Source organism: Pleurodeles waltl, chromosome 11 (genome assembly GCF_031143425.1).
Source record: "Pleurodeles waltl isolate 20211129_DDA chromosome 11, aPleWal1.hap1.20221129, whole genome shotgun sequence".
In the NCBI taxonomy this organism is placed as follows: domain Eukaryota; kingdom Metazoa; phylum Chordata; class Amphibia; order Caudata; family Salamandridae; genus Pleurodeles; species Pleurodeles waltl.
Window position 1 is genome coordinate 132,823,518 of NC_090450.1, and position 21,430 is coordinate 132,844,947.

The window sequence follows — 21,430 nt, forward strand, 5'->3', positions numbered from 1 at the left end:
ATGTACCTACCACAGCTGGTCCATGCGGACCAATCGGGGTTCATTCTGTGAAGAAGCACGCTCTGTAACCTGCGTCGTTTAGAGCACATCATGCATGCCCCTTGCATGATGTGCTCTACACAATGCACATTAGGTACAACAGTGTCATGACATGACCCTGGGGCAGGTCATCCGAAAACCTCTGCACTTCCATTAAATTCTGAAATACATTAAAACTCTTACTGATGGGGCAAATGGCGTTGATCAAAATAGTAGTGCTACCCAGATGTTTGTATGTGCTACAGGGCACGATGTATGAGATCCCTCATCTGGTGTTTAGAGAATTGAATCGATTATTAGTGGAGCTTCTCTGGACAGGGTAGAGGTGCACTGTGGGATTAACCAGACCCAAACTGGAATGGGCTGGGGGGGGGGGGTGCTACTGGACCTTGAGCTATACTACTTAGCAGCCCAGTTTCGGCATGCTATCCACTGGTTAGATGAGAGAGGTAACTGAGAGAAGACTGTAATTGCTGTACGTATGGCGAGCACAGTCTTGGGGCCCTTCTGATGAGAGGGAAAAGAGTTCCTGAGACCCTGGCATATGTGATATGACTGGTGTGCTGTCTCTGGGAGAGAGCAGTTCAAGGAGTAATACGGAGGGCATCACATGCACCAGACCTAGACATTAGGATAGTGCAGTCCTTCCCACGGATAGCTCAGACTCTGGCCACCAGTCTCAGGCGAGTTGATAGATGTGCCATGCTGTCTGATCTGTATCCTGCAACTGGGTTGATCACCATGCAAGGTGCAGTTGAGGCTTGTGGGCTGGGTCTGGGTGAGTTTCTTCAGTACACAAAAATAGCTACTACCACCAGAGAAATCCTGAGATCCCTAAACTCACGCAAACAATGGTAACCATAATTGCTATGGCAGGTGGTCAGGAAACTAATCACCCATCTATATCGGGCAATACAGGCAGATAAACTGGCAACGCCTCAGAAGGTCGAGGATGCATGGCAGCACTTTTGTGATGATACTGTTATCGTTAGGGAATGGATCAAAATATATAGCGGAGTGCAAGTGGTGTCAATCAATGCACGATTTAAGCTTATATAGTATCATTTCATACACTGTCTACCTTTCCCCCAAACAGTTATAGATAATATATAGATCCAGTGTGGACCCGCGGTATGTGCGTTGTAAGTATGTAATAGCTGATTTTTTCATGTGATGTCGAGTTGTTATCTCCAAATACTGGGAGAAGGCGTTAGACCAGCTTAACAGGGCCACAGGTTGGACTGTCCCACTAACGATCAGACAATGCCTACTGGGCTTACTCCTCGAAAGGAAAAAGAAGAAATTGAGTGGGAAATATTTGATGCTCGGCCTAACACTAGCTAAGCGGTGTATTGCCATTAGATGGTTGAGTCCCCTGCCCCTTTGATATTGGACTGGCGACAGGATTTATTGGAAAGGGCAGAAGCAGAAGAAGTACATAGGAGGAACGTTCGACGGGATGAAAAAATAACAGATGATGTGATCATTGGGGAGCCGTGATACAGGCTCTACCAGACCCCCATAAGGAGCCCACCAGACAATTAAAGACAATTAAAGCATGCCCTTCACATATGACATGCAGTGTGGTTGTGTGAAGCATTGATCTACAGCCCGATGTCTGTGGAAGATTGGTTGATCACGTTTGCCCTAGAAAAAGAAGCAACGGACACTGAAAGGGAGCTCTTGGGCTATACATTTTTGACTTGAGGATGGAACTGGGAGAGGGGTGAGTTGGGAGGGGAGTTCTACAGTTCAAAAGACTTAAGTTCCTAGGTGAGTTTGCACACCGTTGTCGCTATTAGCGCAAACTGATATGTGAAGCTGAACTCTTTGCTACGATATCTGTAATCCTGTGTCTGCACATATCACTGTACACACCTGCATGTCACAATTGTTACTGTACTTCAAGAAATGGCAATAACAAACATTTAAAAAAGGAACGAAAAAACAGGTGACCTAAATGAGATGCTTATGTTGGTGAGCCTGCAAGTTCCATTCATATACGGATTAACTCTTAATTACAAGTAAACAGAAATGGCACATAGCTCTGTCCTGACCAGGCAGACGCAATATAAAGTTCTGGGCACCCCTACTCAATCAGGGTCTGATAAACATAAATGGCCATTTTAAGTCTTTTATACCTGTTAGGCCAACTCATATACCTAGCAATTTTGCTAAAGTATTAGATTATAAATTAGTAACTCCCCATCTGCTGGAGCAGATAGCTTCCTTTCAAATAGTTTCCAGTGGCAAAAGCAATTACTACATGCAGGTGGCAAGAATCAACTGGGATCTAAAGTTTAGCGAACAACCAGCTGCAAAATCAAAACACAGAAATTCAATAAAAATCCAAAGTGCACAAAGCTACCTATATCCTACGTGCATTCAGAGCAAATTTTTGCCAGCTACACAGTATGGGGCTTGTACCTTGGCCTCAAAGCTTCATACTGAATTGGAAAAATATATTCACCGCAATCAAGTGTGCGACTGGCCTAACAAAAAGTATGCCAGTTTATCAACTACAGCTAGAGTTTGGTATGGTCAATTTAACAACCCTTGCTGACTTGCAATTTATTCAGTTACTGAGTTATTTAGCTGTTGCTTAAAGACTGTGGTGTCACTAAAAATCTGATTTGGAAACAGCTAGCAAATTCTCGAGTATACAGATTATACATGGCATTCTGCTTTTGGACAAAATCCTAATCAAATTACAGGTAGGGGAGCACTGGGATAACCAGACTGATTATAATAATTTTAAAGTAATTGCCAGGCCAGCGACAAAGCTATTTTCATTCAAGAAAAAATATAGGGGCCCTCAGCAATTTACCAAGAGCACAGTAATTGTGAACATCATACTTCTTGCTGTCCCCACAACCATTTCTTCCTTAAAACATGAAAGAAACTACAACAAATAAATATATAAAACTGAGGTTCATGGTGTTACCCCTAAAAAAATTATAATCATGGAAGAATAGTGCGGTATATGAGTGCTTCAGAGGGTGTGGATACTGGGTGGAATAATTAGCACATGCAAACAGCTCCTGTTCACTCCTCTTGCCTCTTAGAAGGGACCTCCTACGCCCATGTTTCTATCAATTTCGTGTAAAATAAATGAAGGCTGCAATCAAAGATTGCCTGCAAGGGGCAGATCTACAAATCATGAACAGACTATTGAAATTTCTGGATGTAGCTACATCTTAGTTGTAAAGAGCAAAAGTGGTCCTTCATGTCCTCTGCATTAATGGATCTGATGACAGTGGATTTTGCCCTGGTCAAATGGCACTACAAAGGTGACATGCATTGTGTGTTAACTTGAGGCATATATGGAAATACTAAATTGTACTGGAACTTGGCACTTTATGGTACTTCATTAATTATGAGGCCAGTTGCTGGTCCCACGACGATTCTTATTTATGCAATTAGCACTTTAAAACACAATGATCCATATTCCAGCCCTCCGGAACTAACTGATATGCTAACCCACCATGGGACTAAATGGTCTATAAGAGGTCACGAACTTAAACCTACAGACAACTGAAATAATGTGCTTTGCACAATTATAAAGGTGCAAAACTTCTGCTGAGTATTACTGTTGAACTGGCAATAAGGTCACTATAATCCAGCATTAATTGTGTTACAGATCTATAAGCCGCAGTTGCACAAGGATTCTCGTCAGGTAGCATCACAAGAATTTTCCTCTTTTTCCTTGTCCTCTGTTCAATTTGATTTTTATAAGTGCATGTTTTAAAGTTTTGTATTCATCTGTGTTTTCTATTGTAGTGGTTTTTAATAACCCAACAATAAATGGAGTTGATTGACAAACAAGTCATCAACACTTGCTCTGCTTTCCCTCATTCCAGTGAAAGAGTATTGTCAGCAGGTGCAGACAAACACAGTACAAAGAAAACTCAGGATGCCATTGTACACAACTATTTGATCACCATTCTTATTGTCAAAGACTGAGACTCCTGGTAAAGGGGACACCTGTTCTGAAGTTGGGATTTGCCACCACTATTTTACTGTTAATATCCACCAAACTGAATATTATTAATTATGAGAGTGCAGCAAATCCACCTTTGCTGCATGTTCACTCCCGAGTTTTCGCTTTTTTCTGGACCTTGTTTCTCTTGGTCGAAGGACTCTGAGCACCGTGACACTGCTGTTCAGTGCTGCAGTGCATGTGGTCTGACCACACAATGTTATTGGTAAAACAGGTTTCACTCAATCAGTCCATTTAACACTGTAGGTGGTGCAGAAAGTGAACCAGTGGTGTGCAAATTAAAAGTTATATTTGGACAGAAATGTATAGCTATTCCACCTATATATAATAGAAAAATGTATGGCTGCTAGGAGCACCACTGTTCTTAAAGGCACTACAGTAACAGATAGCAAGGAAACGTGACTTTGCTATGTGACATATTTATATTACCAGTCATGCCTAAAAAGGCCTTTGCCACCTTTTTATACACGCTGCCTTTGAAGGCTTACACACTACATAATTTAAATTGCTCCCTCGCAGTGTACTAAGGACTAAAAGCATTTTTTCCTCTAAAAGCTACTACCGCTCATTACCCCATTTGCTAAAAGACAGGTATAGGCTTAAAACTTTATTTTGCATCTTCACTTGGGAAAATGCTAGAAAAGTTGGTCGAAGGAATTTCCCACTTAGTTTTCAGAAACTTTGATTGAATAATGAAATCAGATGTTTGAGATATTTATTGGAAAAGTAACTTTATAAAAATTTACTTTAGACTGCCAGAGTAAAAATTGGCTTAAACCAGTATTGTCACTTTTAACACTTCCAGAGTTAGAATACAATTATTCCTTGCCTGTGAGAGGTAGAGACTCTGCATCAGAAGGCAATACCCTGTGCCTTATAGTCAAGGTAGAACAGAATAGTATTTAGAACTGGCCACGTAGCAGTGTAAAGGGCAGCCTCTGGATGTGACGGTATGGCCAGAGCTGCTGACTATAGAACTAGGGAAACCAGGTTCGATTCTCTACATCGGCTCAACATCCTGTGATTCTAGGCAAATCACTTAATCTTCCCTTGACTACAAAAAAAATATGATCTTGTGTAATATAACTGGCGCTCATTTAAAGCGTTCCAGTACCTTCAGGTCGAGTTTGCGCTATATAAAGCTACAAAATAAGCTACAAAAGAAAACCTTGTGATCCCAAGTGGACCTGACAGGATCTTTTCCTGTTCTTTCCAACACTTCTCCGAGACCACTTGGCTTCATCTCTAGCATGTGGAAGAAACAGTTCCAACTCTGTATGGTGGAGGGTGATCCCAGATGAATAGTTAAGTGGCTAGGGAGCTGAAGAGAGAATTGCCAGGTAGCACAGGGCTTCTGCCATCTTCCAAAGTTGTCTTCTGGGTAATTACACAGTAAGGCAAAGAGAAAGTTCTGGAACACGAGGCAAGTCAAGAAAGTAGCCAAGGCTGGGTATGGAAAATTATCCAATCACTGGCTATTGCACAGCATAAGACTGACCTCTTACCACAATCTTCGTAGAACATTCCTGCATTTGAAGAAGGAGGTCCTACTGGAAAAAGAGGACTCAATGACTTGCTTGGCATTGGGGGAGCGGAACTGCTGTACAAGAATCAAGTGGATGGTCACCTGCTTGCTTGTTCCAGTGACACCAAAAGAAGAAATCCCGATTCCAATATGGTCGCACTGACCAGGGGTGATTCATCCTTGTAGGGTCTATGGCTGGAAAGAGATATTTTGCCTAGATGCTTGCTCTGAATACCAGAGGGCTGAAGCACTTTACAGAAAGGAATTCTCACAGGTGGAAACAAGCACTGGTATAGACAAGAGGACTTGCCTATGCAATGGCTATTGGCTTTGCCAATATATTTTAGCAACAACGTACACCAGCTTGGCCGCTGCTCAGTGGCGTAAAGGAGATTGACTTGGAATGGAGTGTCATAAAGCAGAGTGTCGTGGAGTAGAGTGGGGTGATATGGAGAGACGTAGAGAGTCACGGAGTGGTGTAGAGTTAAGGACTGTGAAGTGGAGTGTCATGGAGCGGCGTAGAGTGAGTGGCATAGTGTCGTGGAGTGTTGTGGAGGGAGTAAAGTGATGGAGTGGAAGGGTGGAGTACAGTGTCGAAGAGTTCAGTGGTTTAGAGAGGAATAGAGTGTTGTGGTGTTGCATAGAATATTGTGGAGTGGTGTAGAGCAGAGTGGAGTGGCTTACAGGGTGTTTAGTACCAGCAGAGTGTTGTAGAGTAGAGTGGTGTAGATTGCTATAGAGTGGCATGCCATAAAGGGGGTTAGTGTAGTAGAGTGAAATGGCATAGAGTGGCATAGAGTGAAGTAGAGTGCCATAGAGCATCAGAGTGAAGTGACAGAGTGGCCTATAGTGGAGTCCTGGAGTGTCGTAGAGTGGTGTAGTGGGTCATAAAATAAATGGAGTAAAGTGGCATGGAGTGACGTACAGAGTCGTAGAGTGGAGTAGAGTCCAGTCTTAGGATGCCATAGAGAGGAGAAGAGTTCTGTAGAGTGGAGTAGTATAGAGTGGAGTAGAATATCAGAGTGGAGTATTGTTTAATGGAGTACAGTGACAGAGGGGAGTGTTGGTGTAGAGGGAGTACAGTGGCGTAAAATACAGTGGTGCAGAGTAGATGAGCATAGAGTACAGTGGCCTAGAAGGCATTGGTTTTGAGTAAAGTACAGTTGAATGGCACAAAGTGACACAGATCACAATGGCGTAGAGCAGTGTGGAGTAGTGGTGCAGCATAGATTGCAGTAGTGTTGAGTGCAGTGGCGCAGTGTGGCAGAATAGTGCATAGAGGTGTACAGCACAGTGGCGTAGAGTGTATTGATTATGATTAAAGTGATGTTGAGTGAGGTTGCGCAGAGTGCAGTGGTGCAGAGTGGAATACAGTAGTGTAGAGTGTAGTCGCATAGAGTTGTTTGTTTCAGAGTAGAGTGAAGTAGCATAGTGTGTAGTGGCACAGAGTAGAGTGCTGTAGAGTGCAGTATCAGAGTGCCTTGGTGCAGAGTAGATTACAGTGGCTTAGAGTGGACTGGCATAGAGTGCAATGGTGTAGAGTGGAGTGAGGTAGAGTAGAGTGCATTGGCACAGAGAAGTGTGGGGTAGAGTAGACTGCACTGGCATAGAGTTCCATGGCATAGTGTGCAGTGTTGCAGAGTAGACAGTTGTAGAGTGCAGTGGCATATACTACAGTTATGTGTAATGCACTGAAGTAAAGTACAGTGGAGTAGGGTTGTGCAGAGTAGAGTGGCATACAGTGCAGTGACATACAGTACAATCATATAGAGTGCAGTTGCGTAGAGTGTTACCGATTATAGTGGTGTAGAGTGCAGTATTGCAGAGTAGATTGGCGCAGAGTGCATTGTTTTTGAGTAAAGTAGGGGTACAGTGGTACAGGGTAGAGTGGCACAGAATGCAGCGCAGTAGAGTGGGCAGAGTAGACTGTTTTAGAATACAGTGAAGTGGCGCAGAGTGGAATGGTGCACTGGCCTAGAGATGAGTAGGGGAGGGTGCAGAATAAAGTGGAAGGCATAGAGTGCACTGGCGTAAAGTGGAGTAGTACAGAGTAGAGTGAGTTGGTGTAGAGAGCAGTGGCATAGAGTGCAGGGTTGCAGAGCAGAGTGGAGTTGTGCACAGTAGAGTAGAATCGAGTAGCCTGCACAGGCGTAGAGTGAAGCAAAGTAGAGAGGCATAGTCTGCAGTGGAGATGAGTGGAATGTTGTGCAGCAGAGTGCAGTGACGCAATGTGGAGTGATGTAGAGCAGAGTGGCAAGCATGAGTGTTGCTGAGTAGAGTGCAGTTCCATGAAGAGGTGTAGAGTGGAGTGGTATAAAGTTAAGTATGCATGTCGTGGCAGCGCACTGCCATTACTGACAACACATCTCCAACTGAAATTACATTTGCATAACCACAGAGTTTTACTGATAAAAGCATACAGCGCACAAACTTTAACGTGTGGAAATGTCATCACCTAGTGTATTGATTTGTTCTGATACTATGCAAATATTTGTTTCCACCACACTTCAGTCAGAAAAATAAAAGTAAACACCATGATCCCTCTGAAGAGGAGCCTGGCATTTGACCTCTCTTTGAAAGCACAGCAAATATGATGAGAAGAGACAAAAATGTAAAGGTTTGTTTACAGAAAGGGAGCACTTTGAAGTATATTGTAAATGAGGTGGGGTAAAGGAAGGGACAAACTCGAGCTGGACAACCTAAAAATAAATAAAGCCAGCAAATATAAAACAAGAAAATGTGAGTAAAAAAAACAAAAGGTCAATGGTAAACACAGGCAGAATGCCTTTCCAGGGAAGCTTTCCGACTGTCCCCAAGATTACGTTAGCAAATCAGACAGCTGAGCTCACTGGTAGGCTTTAACCTAAAAAAATGACAAGTGTCACTTTTTATGGAGGATCAGGACAAGAGACTGAGGGGGCTGATTTAGAACTAGACGGACGGGTTATTCCGCCACAACAGTGATGGATATCCTGCCTGTCTAAATCCCATAGAATACAATGGGAATTAGATTTCGGCAGACGGGATGCGTGTCACCATTGTCACATTGTAGCCCATCTGCCCAGTTCTAAAACAGGCCCTGAGGCTTGAGCAGGAAAGTCATACCCAAAGGGTGCAAGAATATCCAGTTATCCCGGTTGGAGCTTATTGCTGTGCAGAAAATAGTTCCAGTGGGACCTCCTAATAAAAGTATCTAGCCTTCCGGATATTTGCATGGCTTCAGCATCCAGTCTTGTCCTGTTGGAGAATTCTGAGAATCAAAGAAGTGGGTGAGGGCCTAAATTAAATATTGACGGATGGTCTGTCACTCAGCCATGGGGCAGAGTAAATTACTTCATCCCCATGACAGACTGACCACCCTCCAAATTTATAAATGACTGGCATGCAGATGGTAATATATAAATCACTGAAAGGAACAGTCTTCACAGCAGTTCCTCTCAGTGCATATCGCTCTTTGGTGCAAGGCTGATCGGCAGATGCCTAGCCATTTCTCCAACAGCCCTTACTCCTTTGGGTGGTCACAAAGGTTTAGCATTGGCGGTGATGGAGTAGTCAACACCATAGCCAGAATAAAGAACACCAACATTTAGACTGGCAAGGAGGACATTCATGTTCACAATACGTATACTCAGTCACCTTTGTGAGATACTATACCTACCACCAACATTTAAATTGGGCCCCAAGCCTGAAAGTAAACCCTTGGATCCTTGGACTCACAAAGTGACCTTGGTGGCTATGAAACAGAGCGTTGTCCCAATCAGAGCTTCCGATACGAAAGACAACTACTTAATTCGGAGTCAGTCAATGACATTTCTGACTTAGAGCAACAGTCAGCCATATCAGTCTTGGACCTGGTCTTACTTTCAGATTTTGACTTTCATCACAAAAAGCAAACATTTTAACAGAGGTCCCCATTTGGTGTATCTGACTTCAGCTGATTCATAGTCAGCCTGAAACAGACTACCTACCTCCTGATAAAACTGAGCATTGTTGTTTTTCAATAGCGCTTTTCTTGTTCAAGATGGGTTCGGCATTAAAACAAACAAAAATTATATCTCCAATTCCCCTTGTACAACTTTACTGATCATAGCATCTTTGCTCATTCATTTTTCCTCAACTGTTCAGCATTGGTTTTGGAATTTTATTGTGTTTTGCTCATAATTTTAAAACTGTTCGCAATACTTGAATTTAGAACACAGTTCTATGGAGTCTGCCTACTGCCTGTGCAGTAGCTACCAGGAATAGATTCAGTAAAAACTGTGTTTTGATATAACCAGACTGTGTTAATTAATTCGGTAGAAATCACGCTCTCCCAAATTAAAAACCTAATTTCTGGCAGTTGGGTTCGAAGATGGATTATAAAGACTGACTATAAAGCCCAAAAGGTACAACATTTTATCACTCAGTTCATACTGCAATGGCACTTGAGAAGGATTGTCGCTAGGAAATTATCTACCACCTGTATTGGTAGGACATCTAGTGAAGTTCTCATTACAAGTCTGATTTCTCCAATCATTCATTAAGGCAACGAACACCCGATAACAACCAAACGGCGTGGCCCTTCTTCAGAATGAAGAAATAAACAGAAAAACACTCCCCGACTGTGCTCATGTACTGACACTTGCTTGGCTGTCCCCTATCAATAAAAAGTGACTGTTCCAAAAGGAGAGATGAGCTTCAATTCAGTATTTGATTTATTTGTCTTTTGCACAATTTCTAGGGCTTGCAGAGGAATCTGACTGAATACTATTGATAAGTACCTGATGAAACTATTGATGCGGTTATCTTTACACAGGACCCTGCTTCGGAAGGACTGACATTGTGCAGTAGATGGCTGATGCCAAGACTATACTTGGCAATTTTTGTATGATTACAACAGAGGCTAATACACTCATTAAGTCTACTTTTGCCTTCCTTGGGGTGTGAGCTTTGGTCTGTGCTACTCAAAGAGACACTCTACTATGGGTCTTTAGCAGTCTTTGTCTTTTAAAACCATTTATATGAATACTGAGGCCAAAAACGTTTTTACCACCCAGAGGCATGTTAATTATGTAGCTTTGTAGCTTGGGTCCAAATCCATGAATGCATAGTTTTGACTTATGGCACAACACCGCTTTGAGCTCTTTTAGGTTTCTGCTCCTACATACAAGGGCAGTCACATTTTGCGTTCTTCAGCTAATGTTAGTATACTGTGGTTCTATACTCAATACAGTTTTGGGTAAAAGCTTTTCATATACACAGAGGATTACATCTTTCCCACATACATTACCACTATTTGTCTCTTTGCTATGTATGTGTCACAGGTTCTAAAATGAAACCTATAAACGGATCTATCATTTATGTATATAAGGTAGTTGATAGCATATCATTATTAACCGGATGGATATACCACGAAGGCTCAAAGTATATTTGTAAAGTGCTGAGGAGAAGTATTGCATAATAATATCTTAAGGCATTAGCCGTTACGTACTAAAAGGAATATTTACTTAAAACACAAATACAGAAGTTGAGAGGAATACCATCAACACAAAAGTTAAAACATCACTCAAACTACTAAAACCTTGTACAATACTGATGACGCTAGATGGTATTTCTGGATGCAAACACATAGATCAATTTGACCTCTGGATTTAAATGTTATATTTCCAATTTGTACTACATATGCTATGTCAACAAGACATTTCCAGCAGATGTTTTTAACATATATTTTTAGGTTCATAGGATGATGATTTTGCGGTCATTATCCGTCATAGAAGCAAGAGTTTTTTGCCAGATTTTAAGTGATTCCGGACTGGAATGTTATAGAGAAACTTCAACAGAAGGCAATATTCTATCAATTTCTAAAGCTAATTTTCTCCTATATTACATTTCTCAACAGGAGACTGAAATTATATGGCATTCTACAAACAAGTGTTGGCATGCAGCTGGTAGTATATTGCATCTTCAGTACTTACTTCCCATCTTCTAACAGTATGTTTCAGCCTATTCAATAGCGTCTAATAAAATCACAGCAAGATTTACTGCTCTATAAGCAAGATTTATAAATGAATACTATGTTGTTCAAGTAACCAGACTATTCAATTCAGTTACAACATTTTCAGGCTCATTTTACCAGATCATGCTCTTTTTGGCAAGTACACTGTAGACAATCACATACCAAGAATCTTTAAATGTTACAGCTGCAGAACACCATTTTCAAGCAAGACAAATCCTAAGCAGGCTCTTAAAATTATGGTTTATTTTGTGCTTGGAATTGCAATGCATCCCACACAATTTCCAGACACTGTGGCAAGTATTTCCACGTGTCTTCTTTGGGTAAACCACACTTAATCTGCAGGTCTCACAAAGGGACACATTTCTCATCACAGATTAATCCAAAAATAAAAGTATATGCTATATGCACTTTCCCAGTATAATATAATATATTTTAGTGCTGTACACAAATGATCCCATATTGAAGGAACCAGTAATTTTGAATGATGATTTAGAAAAATTAATATCATCAAGAAATGTAAACTGTATTCTGTGCTGTTCAGTAAAATGAAATATAATAAAAGTAAGACCCTAAATAGCTTGTTTCCCAACATTGGGTCTTTCAGAAGTACCATCTTAAACCACTGCCACATCATAAGGAATGTAAAGTCAATATGGTACTTCTTCATACCACAGATACCAAAGCTGCTCTTCTTAAAAGGTATGATGAATGAATCCAAGGACTTATGATTCTGGCTAACATTTTCAATTAATTTACCTTAAAGACAAACACAAGATGTATTTTCTAAGTTTGACTAAATATCTAAGTGCCATTTGTTTTACCCTCTGTACACATTTCTGTTCAAGATGCACATTAAATAAACATAGCTAAAATAAATTAAAAAGAGTGTGGTGGACTTACCATAGAAAGGTTAGCCCCCTCTTTACTGGTGAACGTGTCTCCACTAGCACAATCAATGCCAAATAATGCACAAATATCTCCAGCGTACACTTCTTCCACATCCTAAGTGAAAAAAATAAAACTTTGGTTACAACAAATCTAAAATTTGTATATAACTACATACGTTGACCGGTGTCATCAGATGTATGAAATAACTGCTATGACAACCACTAGGCAGGCCGCAAAAGCAACTTAAATCATACTCATGGATTCTTATCGGCAGGTTTGCAGGTTAATGATTTTTGATTTCTGCCACCCTTTCCATGAAGATCAAGTACCAAAAACACTATAAATTACTATTGTTTCTAACTTTCCATTAGTGGTAAACCACAAAACCAAGAGTATGACAGTTGCATGTTTATAAGCAAGTAATATAGCGTACGGCTTGTTCCACTTGTTAGATATAGTCCCATGCCATCTCCATGATAGGAGGTAGATAATTTTGGAGATCTTAGCATAAGAATATTTGCAGGTGTGATCGGACAAACCTGCCATCACCCCTGGAATTAAAAATACATGACATAATTGGCAGAAGTCAGATGCCACACCTGCAAAGGAATACTTCTGAGACTCAGCAAGCACTAATTAAGTATGTTATTAAAGCCTGATTATGTGTTTATTGAAATAATACAGACAAAAAGCAAAATGATAAATGAAAGACAAAGTGTTATTGTCCACTTTAACATACTTGCCAGTAACAATGAAAAGAAAGTGCAGACGGAAAGAACTAGACTATCTTCCCCTGCACAGAGGGTGCTGTCATATACAGCTTGGGTGGTGGAAGGTTGAGCTGCAACAAGGTGTGGCGCTCAGCTGACAATCAGACACGTAGTGGTTTGCAAACAAATGTTTTTACAACTGGATGAATGGGGCTTTTTTCTACTTTTTCTGACACAAGGAAGGCAAATGGATGATGGGGAAGATAGTTAGTAGCAGGTTAATTCAAACTGTTTTGAGAGAGTTAGAGAAGACTGTTGCTTGAATTAGCCACTGGTCTTGCTGAGGCCAGGTCTTCTGTGGTAATTAGTTTGGACGTGGGGAGAAACTCTTCACTGCAGGTTGCTTTGAAGCTGGAAAGGAGCTTCAGGTGTATCTGTAGCACTAACCTGCCTAGGAAGCTATGGTGAGCTGCACAATAAAGTACATCGTTTCGAGAGCAGGAATAAGACTCCTATTCTGAGGGAGAATATTATTTCAAGAAGATGAGAAGACATCCCTTCTGATGTTTTCTTTCTGGATACATTTTTGACTGATGTTGGGTAATGTCTTGGCTCCTGTAGGGTGCTGTATGCGTGACGGCCTTGCAAGTGATGCAGCCGGTCTTGAAGATAACATGGGGTTGGAGGGGCACCAAAGAAAAGCCAAAGTAGATCTTTCAGCATTGAATTTATGTGGTCAAATGTCTTCAAGTCCTTGATGGGCCACATGCCATAACGAGTAGAATGTCTCTGAGGGCTACCACAGTGGAGTCAGGAAGGCCAGTAAGTAGAACGGTGCCTTCATTCATGTGTGGGAGTGCCAAAGCTTGAACCGTGTTCTGAAATTGATATCTGGAAGGAAGGAAATCACTTTGCATGGGGGGAAGCTGGTATGAAGCAGTCTTGGGTTTCCCTGGGTAGGTTTTCTATGAAGGTGAGGGATTGGTCAAGGCTGAATACCAGTGATTTTGCCTGGTCTGTCAGTTAAGAGATGATGCAGCCTAGGTTCACGTTACATAAATGGCTCAATGACCTGTAGTGTTAAGGAGCTGTTGGAGAAACAGGATGAATTCTGATAAATTGAGCTTAAGGTAGTTGCCAATCAATTCTGACTCAATCCGAGGTAGGTTTTGAGTCACTCTGTCTCACTTATCGATGACAACTGAAGTTACAGTAAGTTTTCACTGGCGTATTGATGAATCTTAATGTTTTTGTCAGTAAGTATGGAATCAAGAGTTTTCCTGTAGATTGAAGATAATGGGACACAATAGATCCCAGAGTTGTGGTTCTAAGGAGAAAGTTCCACGTTTTTTTATGGTTATTTCTTATCAACTGTTGACAGATGGCAAGGTAGGAATGACCATATCTGGCAACATCCTTTCAAATAAGTATCCTCTCTAATTAGCCTAAATCTTTACAATTGAACCCTCATATAATTTTTGGATTGAGCCAGCCTAAAATCTTAAATGGATAGCAACACTCCTGCAGTATGTTTTTGCTTCAGCCCAATAGGTCTCCTGTATTTCTCCAACATTAGATCCCCATCTCCTTTTCAGTCTATGAAGTACACTGCATAGGTGATTGGCCAGTGTTTTACAAACTGAAGCTATGTCTGCTCCACTTCGGAGATGTACATTATCTGCCTAATAACGACATCACCTCCACCAGCCTATCTGCAGAAAATATTAGATCTGCCAAGTATGCCAAAATGTTGTGGGCAGAGAAGGATCCTACCCTGCCATCGATAGGCATACAGCAGGCCCCTACTTAACGCGCTGCGTCGCATTCAACATGCAAGGTGTTTCAATACAAGGGGCATCCCTTCTTAGGCACCCTATCACGGGGAAACAGGGTAATACAACTCCATTTACCCTATCTTTGATTCTAAGGGTTTGGAAGCATACTTTTAAAAGCCATTTAGTTATCTTAGATTCGGTCTAATGATTCTACCACTTATCAAGTGGGGAACAAGAGGAGTAAGCAATCCACGGATTGCGCCCTACCAGTTATGCACTATGTAATCAAAATAAGCAATCCAAACATGATTGTACCTCCAAACTTTATGTACACATTAGTTGGTATTCTTTTGTCTGAAGTGCAGATTTCATAAAAATAGAATGTAAACCATTACCCACCAACCTAGGTGACATGTTTTATCTTTGGGTTTGCCTCACCTGTAGAGGGACGGATGGGCTGCCCCGCTTCCTAAAAGCGGATCCAAAGTTTCATGAAAATAACATTTGGAGATGGAACTGGATTCTCTTTTGCCGACTTAAATCTCAACCCTTCATTTTACTCTGGCTAAGGCCCAGGAGCAATGCTTTCCTCTCCTTTGTCAATCAATCAGCTATCCAGTTCAATTTTAGTGTGCGACTACAGAGGGCACCCAATGTACCTATCAAAATGGGGCCAAGAAATTATTCTATTCAGTGCAATACTTTCAAAAAGGTACGAGTGTGATGCAGCCTCAAATGATGAACACTTAATTGGGAGTTTTTAAATTATTATCCTTTTTTTGTAGTGATGATTTACAGTTTGTTCATATTTGATCATGGAACACAATACCATTTGGTACAGTAACATTTATGTAGAGTACTCAAAGACTTATTACACCTGCCATACATATATGTTGTGTGGGTTTCTTATAATGTGTAATATATGTTCCAGCAGAATCTCCAAAAAGGAAGGCCTCTGACAAGAGTATTATTGAATGGTGAATGAATGTTTGTGCTAAAACTGTGTGCATGAGTTTGCACTCATCCTGAGTGCTCCTGAATATAAGATCTGTGCAACTGAAATCCCATTTCAGGATTCAGGTCCGGAATAAAGCCAAGGACCACTTGCATGGGACTAACCTAGCTGAAACAGATCAACCAAAGGGATGTGGGATTCATAAATGTCTGTAACATCCATGTGTTAACTTCGTATTTAAAAACCCCTTAGAATCTACTTACAAAGACGGATGAGGTAAACCCAATGATGAAGCATGCATCGAGGTTGGTGTGTGACGGTTTGACTTTCATTATTTTTTTATTTTTACAAATTTTATTACGTTTCATACCAGTAACAAAATTCAACAATAAAGAATGTGTAAAATAAACCATAGCCCTATCAAGCACCCCACCCATGCCCCCAAACATGATGTCACTCATGAAAATGATAGAACAACCAGTCAATTTAAGGAGTGTCCTCTATCGTCTATCTGTCAGTCATATATGTGGGATTATTGTGTGGGCTACACCACCAGTCATTCACTACGACTAATTGTGCTGCTATATAATATGAGTGTATGTCGGCTGCAGTTATATTATCAGTATGACTTCTATTTTTGGGAAATCCACACTTACGACAAGAGGTCCACACTACATAACCTTTTGAGGTACACTCTTGTCCAAAAAGCCTGTTTTGATTATATACTGGATCTATTAGGCATAAGGTGAGACTGATCCATGCATATTTCATTACTTTATACAGGAGGTTCAATTACACTATGTTCAGGAGACACAGTCCTAAATGATCTACAGGTAAAAAAGTATGCTCCATGTAAGATATTTATTCTGTGCCAGACATCCTTCACAAGCACTATAGTGCATACCTGTAATTCATACCCAAGAGTCAAGGGCTAAAACTATATGATAAAAACGTTATCGCAGAAAGCCATTAAGCTCCACACCTTTGACACTTTACAGCAGTGTGATTGCTTGTTACATCCTCGACTATCAGTTCCCAGTCTAGAATTTGGCTCAATGATATCAGAAGAGGGTACAGCAAGATTGCTCATAAATTCATCTAGATCATCTTAATCACTCTCCCATTTTGTACAATAAAGCAGAAACAGCTGGATGATGCAGAAGGTGGTTAGAAGATCGAGAAGGTTGATATACATTTTTGGACGTGATGTTTCTCTGTAGGCTCAAATAAATGTATCTATGTATGTTTGTGATGTTTGTATAGCACAAACCGAGCCAAAGGCAAGCATTCCAAAGAATTGATCACTTATAACATGGTTGTGGATAAGTGGAAAGTAATTACCTCTACAAAGGAGAGTTTGAATCGCTAATGTGAGCTCAGAAAACATAGGGGTAACAGCAAACCTCCACCTGTCTGTGCAGTAGATGTGCTGCAAGCTACAGCTTATGGGGGTTGAGAATTTCAGATAGTGAGAGTAGGTGAAAGCGAGCATGTCTTTGGTATAGTGCATAAACCTCTCTGTGGTGATGCTGCCAGCAAAGTACGCTGCATATTAGAAATCTGAATGAGTGTCAATTATCTTAAGTTGCAATTAGTGGTCGTTGGATGCATTACAGCTTTAAACATTTTCACATCTTTTAGTTTTTGTTGATAACTAGTATGTAGACTGTGCTTTGGTTAACGTGGCGAGGGTCCAGCATGTAGAGCATCGAATTTCTCGGAGTGACAAATCTCGAGTTTGATTAGCTTAAGTTGCAATTGTTGGTTGTTGGATGACTGTTAAATGGTTGAAAAAAGGAAGATATTTGTTGAAGTTAGATTGGAGTGTTGGTTTGAGTTGGGGAGTGTTTTTTCATTTAGGTTTGTAAGACTACCAGTAGTGATTCCCACTGTGTAAGTAGCAACATTAGACACACCACTAGAGGTAGTTCAAGCAAGAGTAACACTACTACTATTTGTAGTGCGATAATACCATCACTAGGCATTGCAGTTATAATAACAGTGGGATCGGCAATGGTGGTATGAGGAGAACTGGTTACAGTTGTAAATGTACCAATGTCATAAGTGTAGGTGACAGGTTGTCTAGATTTACATGTCTATCGAGGTGGGACAGAACACCAATAAAATGCAAATGTAGGTTAGGGCAAGAACAAAAAAAAAAGTACGGGAATCTATAAACCATGAATTACAAAAGTAAAAAAATGCAGGCAGTCGACTTCACTCGTTTGTGGAGTTGGAATCTGCACTTCTTGTGTAAATATGGAATTAAAAGGACACAATATTTGGGAAAATGTTTCAAAAAATACATCAAATATAAAACTGATGTTAAAGCATAGATTGTAAGGAACAACATTATTATTTTGCAAAAGAAAAAAAAAGTCATGTCTGTGTGCATTACTGTTTTACTGGTTTGGATATCAAGAATGGAGTGTGTGCTGTGTGTGTACATTTTCCAAACATTATGGAAACATCAACAACGTCACTACTATAAATCTGCACGACAATCTACAAATCAGATTGTAAGGTTCACGTAAGAAATCTAGTCCGCACAATCCACGCTTTTGGAAAATCCTTTTCTAAATATGCTATGCTAGGAGCACTACCTGGGAAATATATTTGCGAAACGCAAAAGTCAACCACAAATCAACAGATGCATTTCTCAAAGTAACGTGCTTGAAAGAAGACAGGTCCCTGATACATACCTGGGCTTGCATAGTAACAACCACACTGCCTACAAAAAAAAACAGAGGGAGCTGAAAAGAACCCCGGTTCTACAGCAGATTTCCTACTTATCACAGAAAAAGTGACCGGAAAAGAGGATGAGGTAGGGACTCCTTCTTCGAAACCATAGATAATGGATAGTAAATGATCATTAAAAATTGGACAGAAAGGGTTCGAGTGCTCAGAGTTGTAGTTACTCCATGTCATCAGGTTAGCAAATTTATCAGTGAGTACCAATCATGGGTTCATATTTCAGTGTCACTAATACTCTGTTATGTACCTGTAATTTACGGTACTTTGAGACTGCATTGGTATGGCTAACCTAACCTTTTTTTTTTTATTTTTTTTTTTTATAAGCTGTTTAAAAAAAATTTAAAAGGACATGTTATAACACGAAGCAAAATGATCTAATGCATTATGCTACGACAATTTAACATTCACTACAACTGGCACCTCTTTACTAATAGAACATTATGAAGCACACTGCAACACAGCACATAGGAAGTATCGTCACTCACTAAATCTTATGACTTTGCAAGAAAATGTAAAATTTTAGCAGTACTGTAGCTTTTAATGGCCATTTGTTTTATGTCTACATGTATAAGACTATACAAACACTGGTCAAAAACAATTGCGTGAAACATATTTAGCAACGTTTCATAAGGCTCAGTTCTTGACAACTCACCTCCATCATGTCAGAGTGTAAACGAACAAGGCGCTGCACTCGCACCTTTTTGCCTGTCCGCGTATTGTGAATGTACTCGCTTTTCTTCAACATACCCTGATAAACTCGAACATATGTCAGCTGTCCAAAACGCCCAGCCTGAAAATATCAACAGACGAATGCATGTACAAAATGAGAAAACGGTAGCAGTTGTGCAACAGGGTGAGGACAGTACGCAAGTTTACTTCAAACACGGTTTTCATCTGTGCTGACTTTTAGAAGTTTAAATCCAACAACGTATGGTACTTACTACATTTACAAACATCAAACTACAGAAAATGTGATGATAACAGACTCTTTAAGATGTAGCATCAATGCATTTTCATCTAAAATCTACCTCCCAACCCAGGTGCATGGACACTTTGGCTCACTTCCAAATAAAAAAGGCTACGATGCCCAGAAAAAAAAAGGAGGAATAGAACAGAAATTGCAATCTGTTCAGCATAGTGTCTTGGGAGCTGGAAGAACCCCTCTCTCCTTGCCACTTTGCTTTTTTATGTATCCTGAAGCACAGAGAGTGACTGAGAGGCAGAAGCTTCGCTATTTTGGTAGGTGACAAATTAAGTTGGCAATCTCTCTGCTTATGCGTCTAATAATTATATAACGTACTTGGGTAGGGATATGAGTGGTGGCAGAGTTGCCTCAGAAATTATTATAGCTGTCTATCGTGGGCAACTCAGTGGAGCCAACGTAATCTAAAGAGAGAACCCTAGATGTCAAGGGTTCCAGATTACTTTAGGATAGAGCTAAGGTGAATTTAGCCCAGTAGACCCTGAAAGCAAACCAACTAAAACTGAACTCTTTAGAGAATTCAGGTCAGTTTAAAAAAACTTTAAGCAGACTCAGAAAGGGCTCTTAAGAAACTAGGCCACCATTGCTTCTTGCAGTGAACTTTGGTATTGTTAGGCTCCTATTGGTTCTTGTTATTGGTTTAGGCCAGTGGTTCCCAACCTTTTGACTTCTGTGGACCCCTACTTTATCATTAATGGAACCCAGGGGCCCCCACTGAATCATCATTAGGATCCGGGGACCCCCACTGAGTCATTACTGGATGATTGGGACCTAATTTGTCAATATTTGTTAATAATTTTTAATTTTTTAAGCAGTAGCGGACCCACTGAGAAGGCTTTGCGGACCCCCAGGGGTCCCAGGACCACAGGTTGGGAACCACTGGTTTAGGCATTAGGTGAGTGACTCAACTGAAGGTTGTACTTGAAGGAGTGAACTTGGTGCTAATTGGCTTCTAGCTTGCTGAGGCCTTCCCAAGTTGCTGGCACAGACTACCTGAGAAGTTCACCAAGTCCAATTGCGCACAAAGATTTTGGTACATTTAGCCAATGCCTAGAAGTCTTCTGTCCTACAAACTGTTGTAATGCCTTTGGAAGAGTGCTGTTTTGGCCCTTTTTTTGCAGGGTCATCCTCAACCTTTTAGCCTTCACCTTCCTGTTTTCTGAATCCGTTTGTTGGCTTTTAAGGCTCTGTGCACTTTACCACTGCTTAAGCGCCTTGTGCTCTTACCCTAAAATATGGTATATTGGCTTACACCCAATTGGCACGATTAAGTGACTTGTAACTCCCTGGTAAAGTGCTACCACATGTAACCAGGGCCTGTACATTAAATGTTACTTGTGGGCCTGTAACACTTTGTGTACACCCACTGTGTGTGCAGTTTTAACTGCCATTTTAACCTGGCAAAAAAAAACTTTTGCCATGGATAAACCATCCTTTTTAATACATCTAAGTCACACCTGGTGTAGGTTAAACATCCCATAGATCAGGGTGCAGTGTATTTAAAAAGTTGGACATGTACTTTTAAATTTTACATGTTCGGGTAGCAATATACTCTAAAATTAGTTTCTCATTACTGCAAGGCCTACCTCATCCGTAGAATAACATTGGGTTAACTTTATACATTTAATAAAATGCAATTTTCAATCGGGAGCAAGTAGGAATGTCGAGTATGGTGTATAAAGAATTGCAATTTAATGCCCTCTTTAATGGTAAAGTTGGATTTTAAATCACAATTCTGAAAAAAACACTTTTATAAGGTTGGAATTAACTTGTCCTAACCAACTGGTGCCTACAGCCTGTTGTTCCT

General features: G+C 40.6%; 1 protein-coding gene across 2 annotated transcripts in view; it reads right to left on the reverse strand.

The window, feature by feature from the left end:
- GFM1 (G elongation factor mitochondrial 1) overlaps positions 1-21,430 on the reverse strand; it is a 178,203-nt gene that overhangs the window by 79,251 nt on the left and 77,522 nt on the right. For both annotated transcript variants that reach the window (XM_069213272.1, XM_069213271.1), the window contains exons 9-10: positions 19,294-19,431; positions 12,460-12,561 (exon numbers count right to left, since the gene is read on the reverse strand). In XM_069213272.1, the coding sequence (XP_069069373.1) occupies positions 12,460-12,561; positions 19,294-19,431 (240 nt within the window). The remainder of the gene's footprint in view (positions 1-12,459; positions 12,562-19,293; positions 19,432-21,430) is intronic.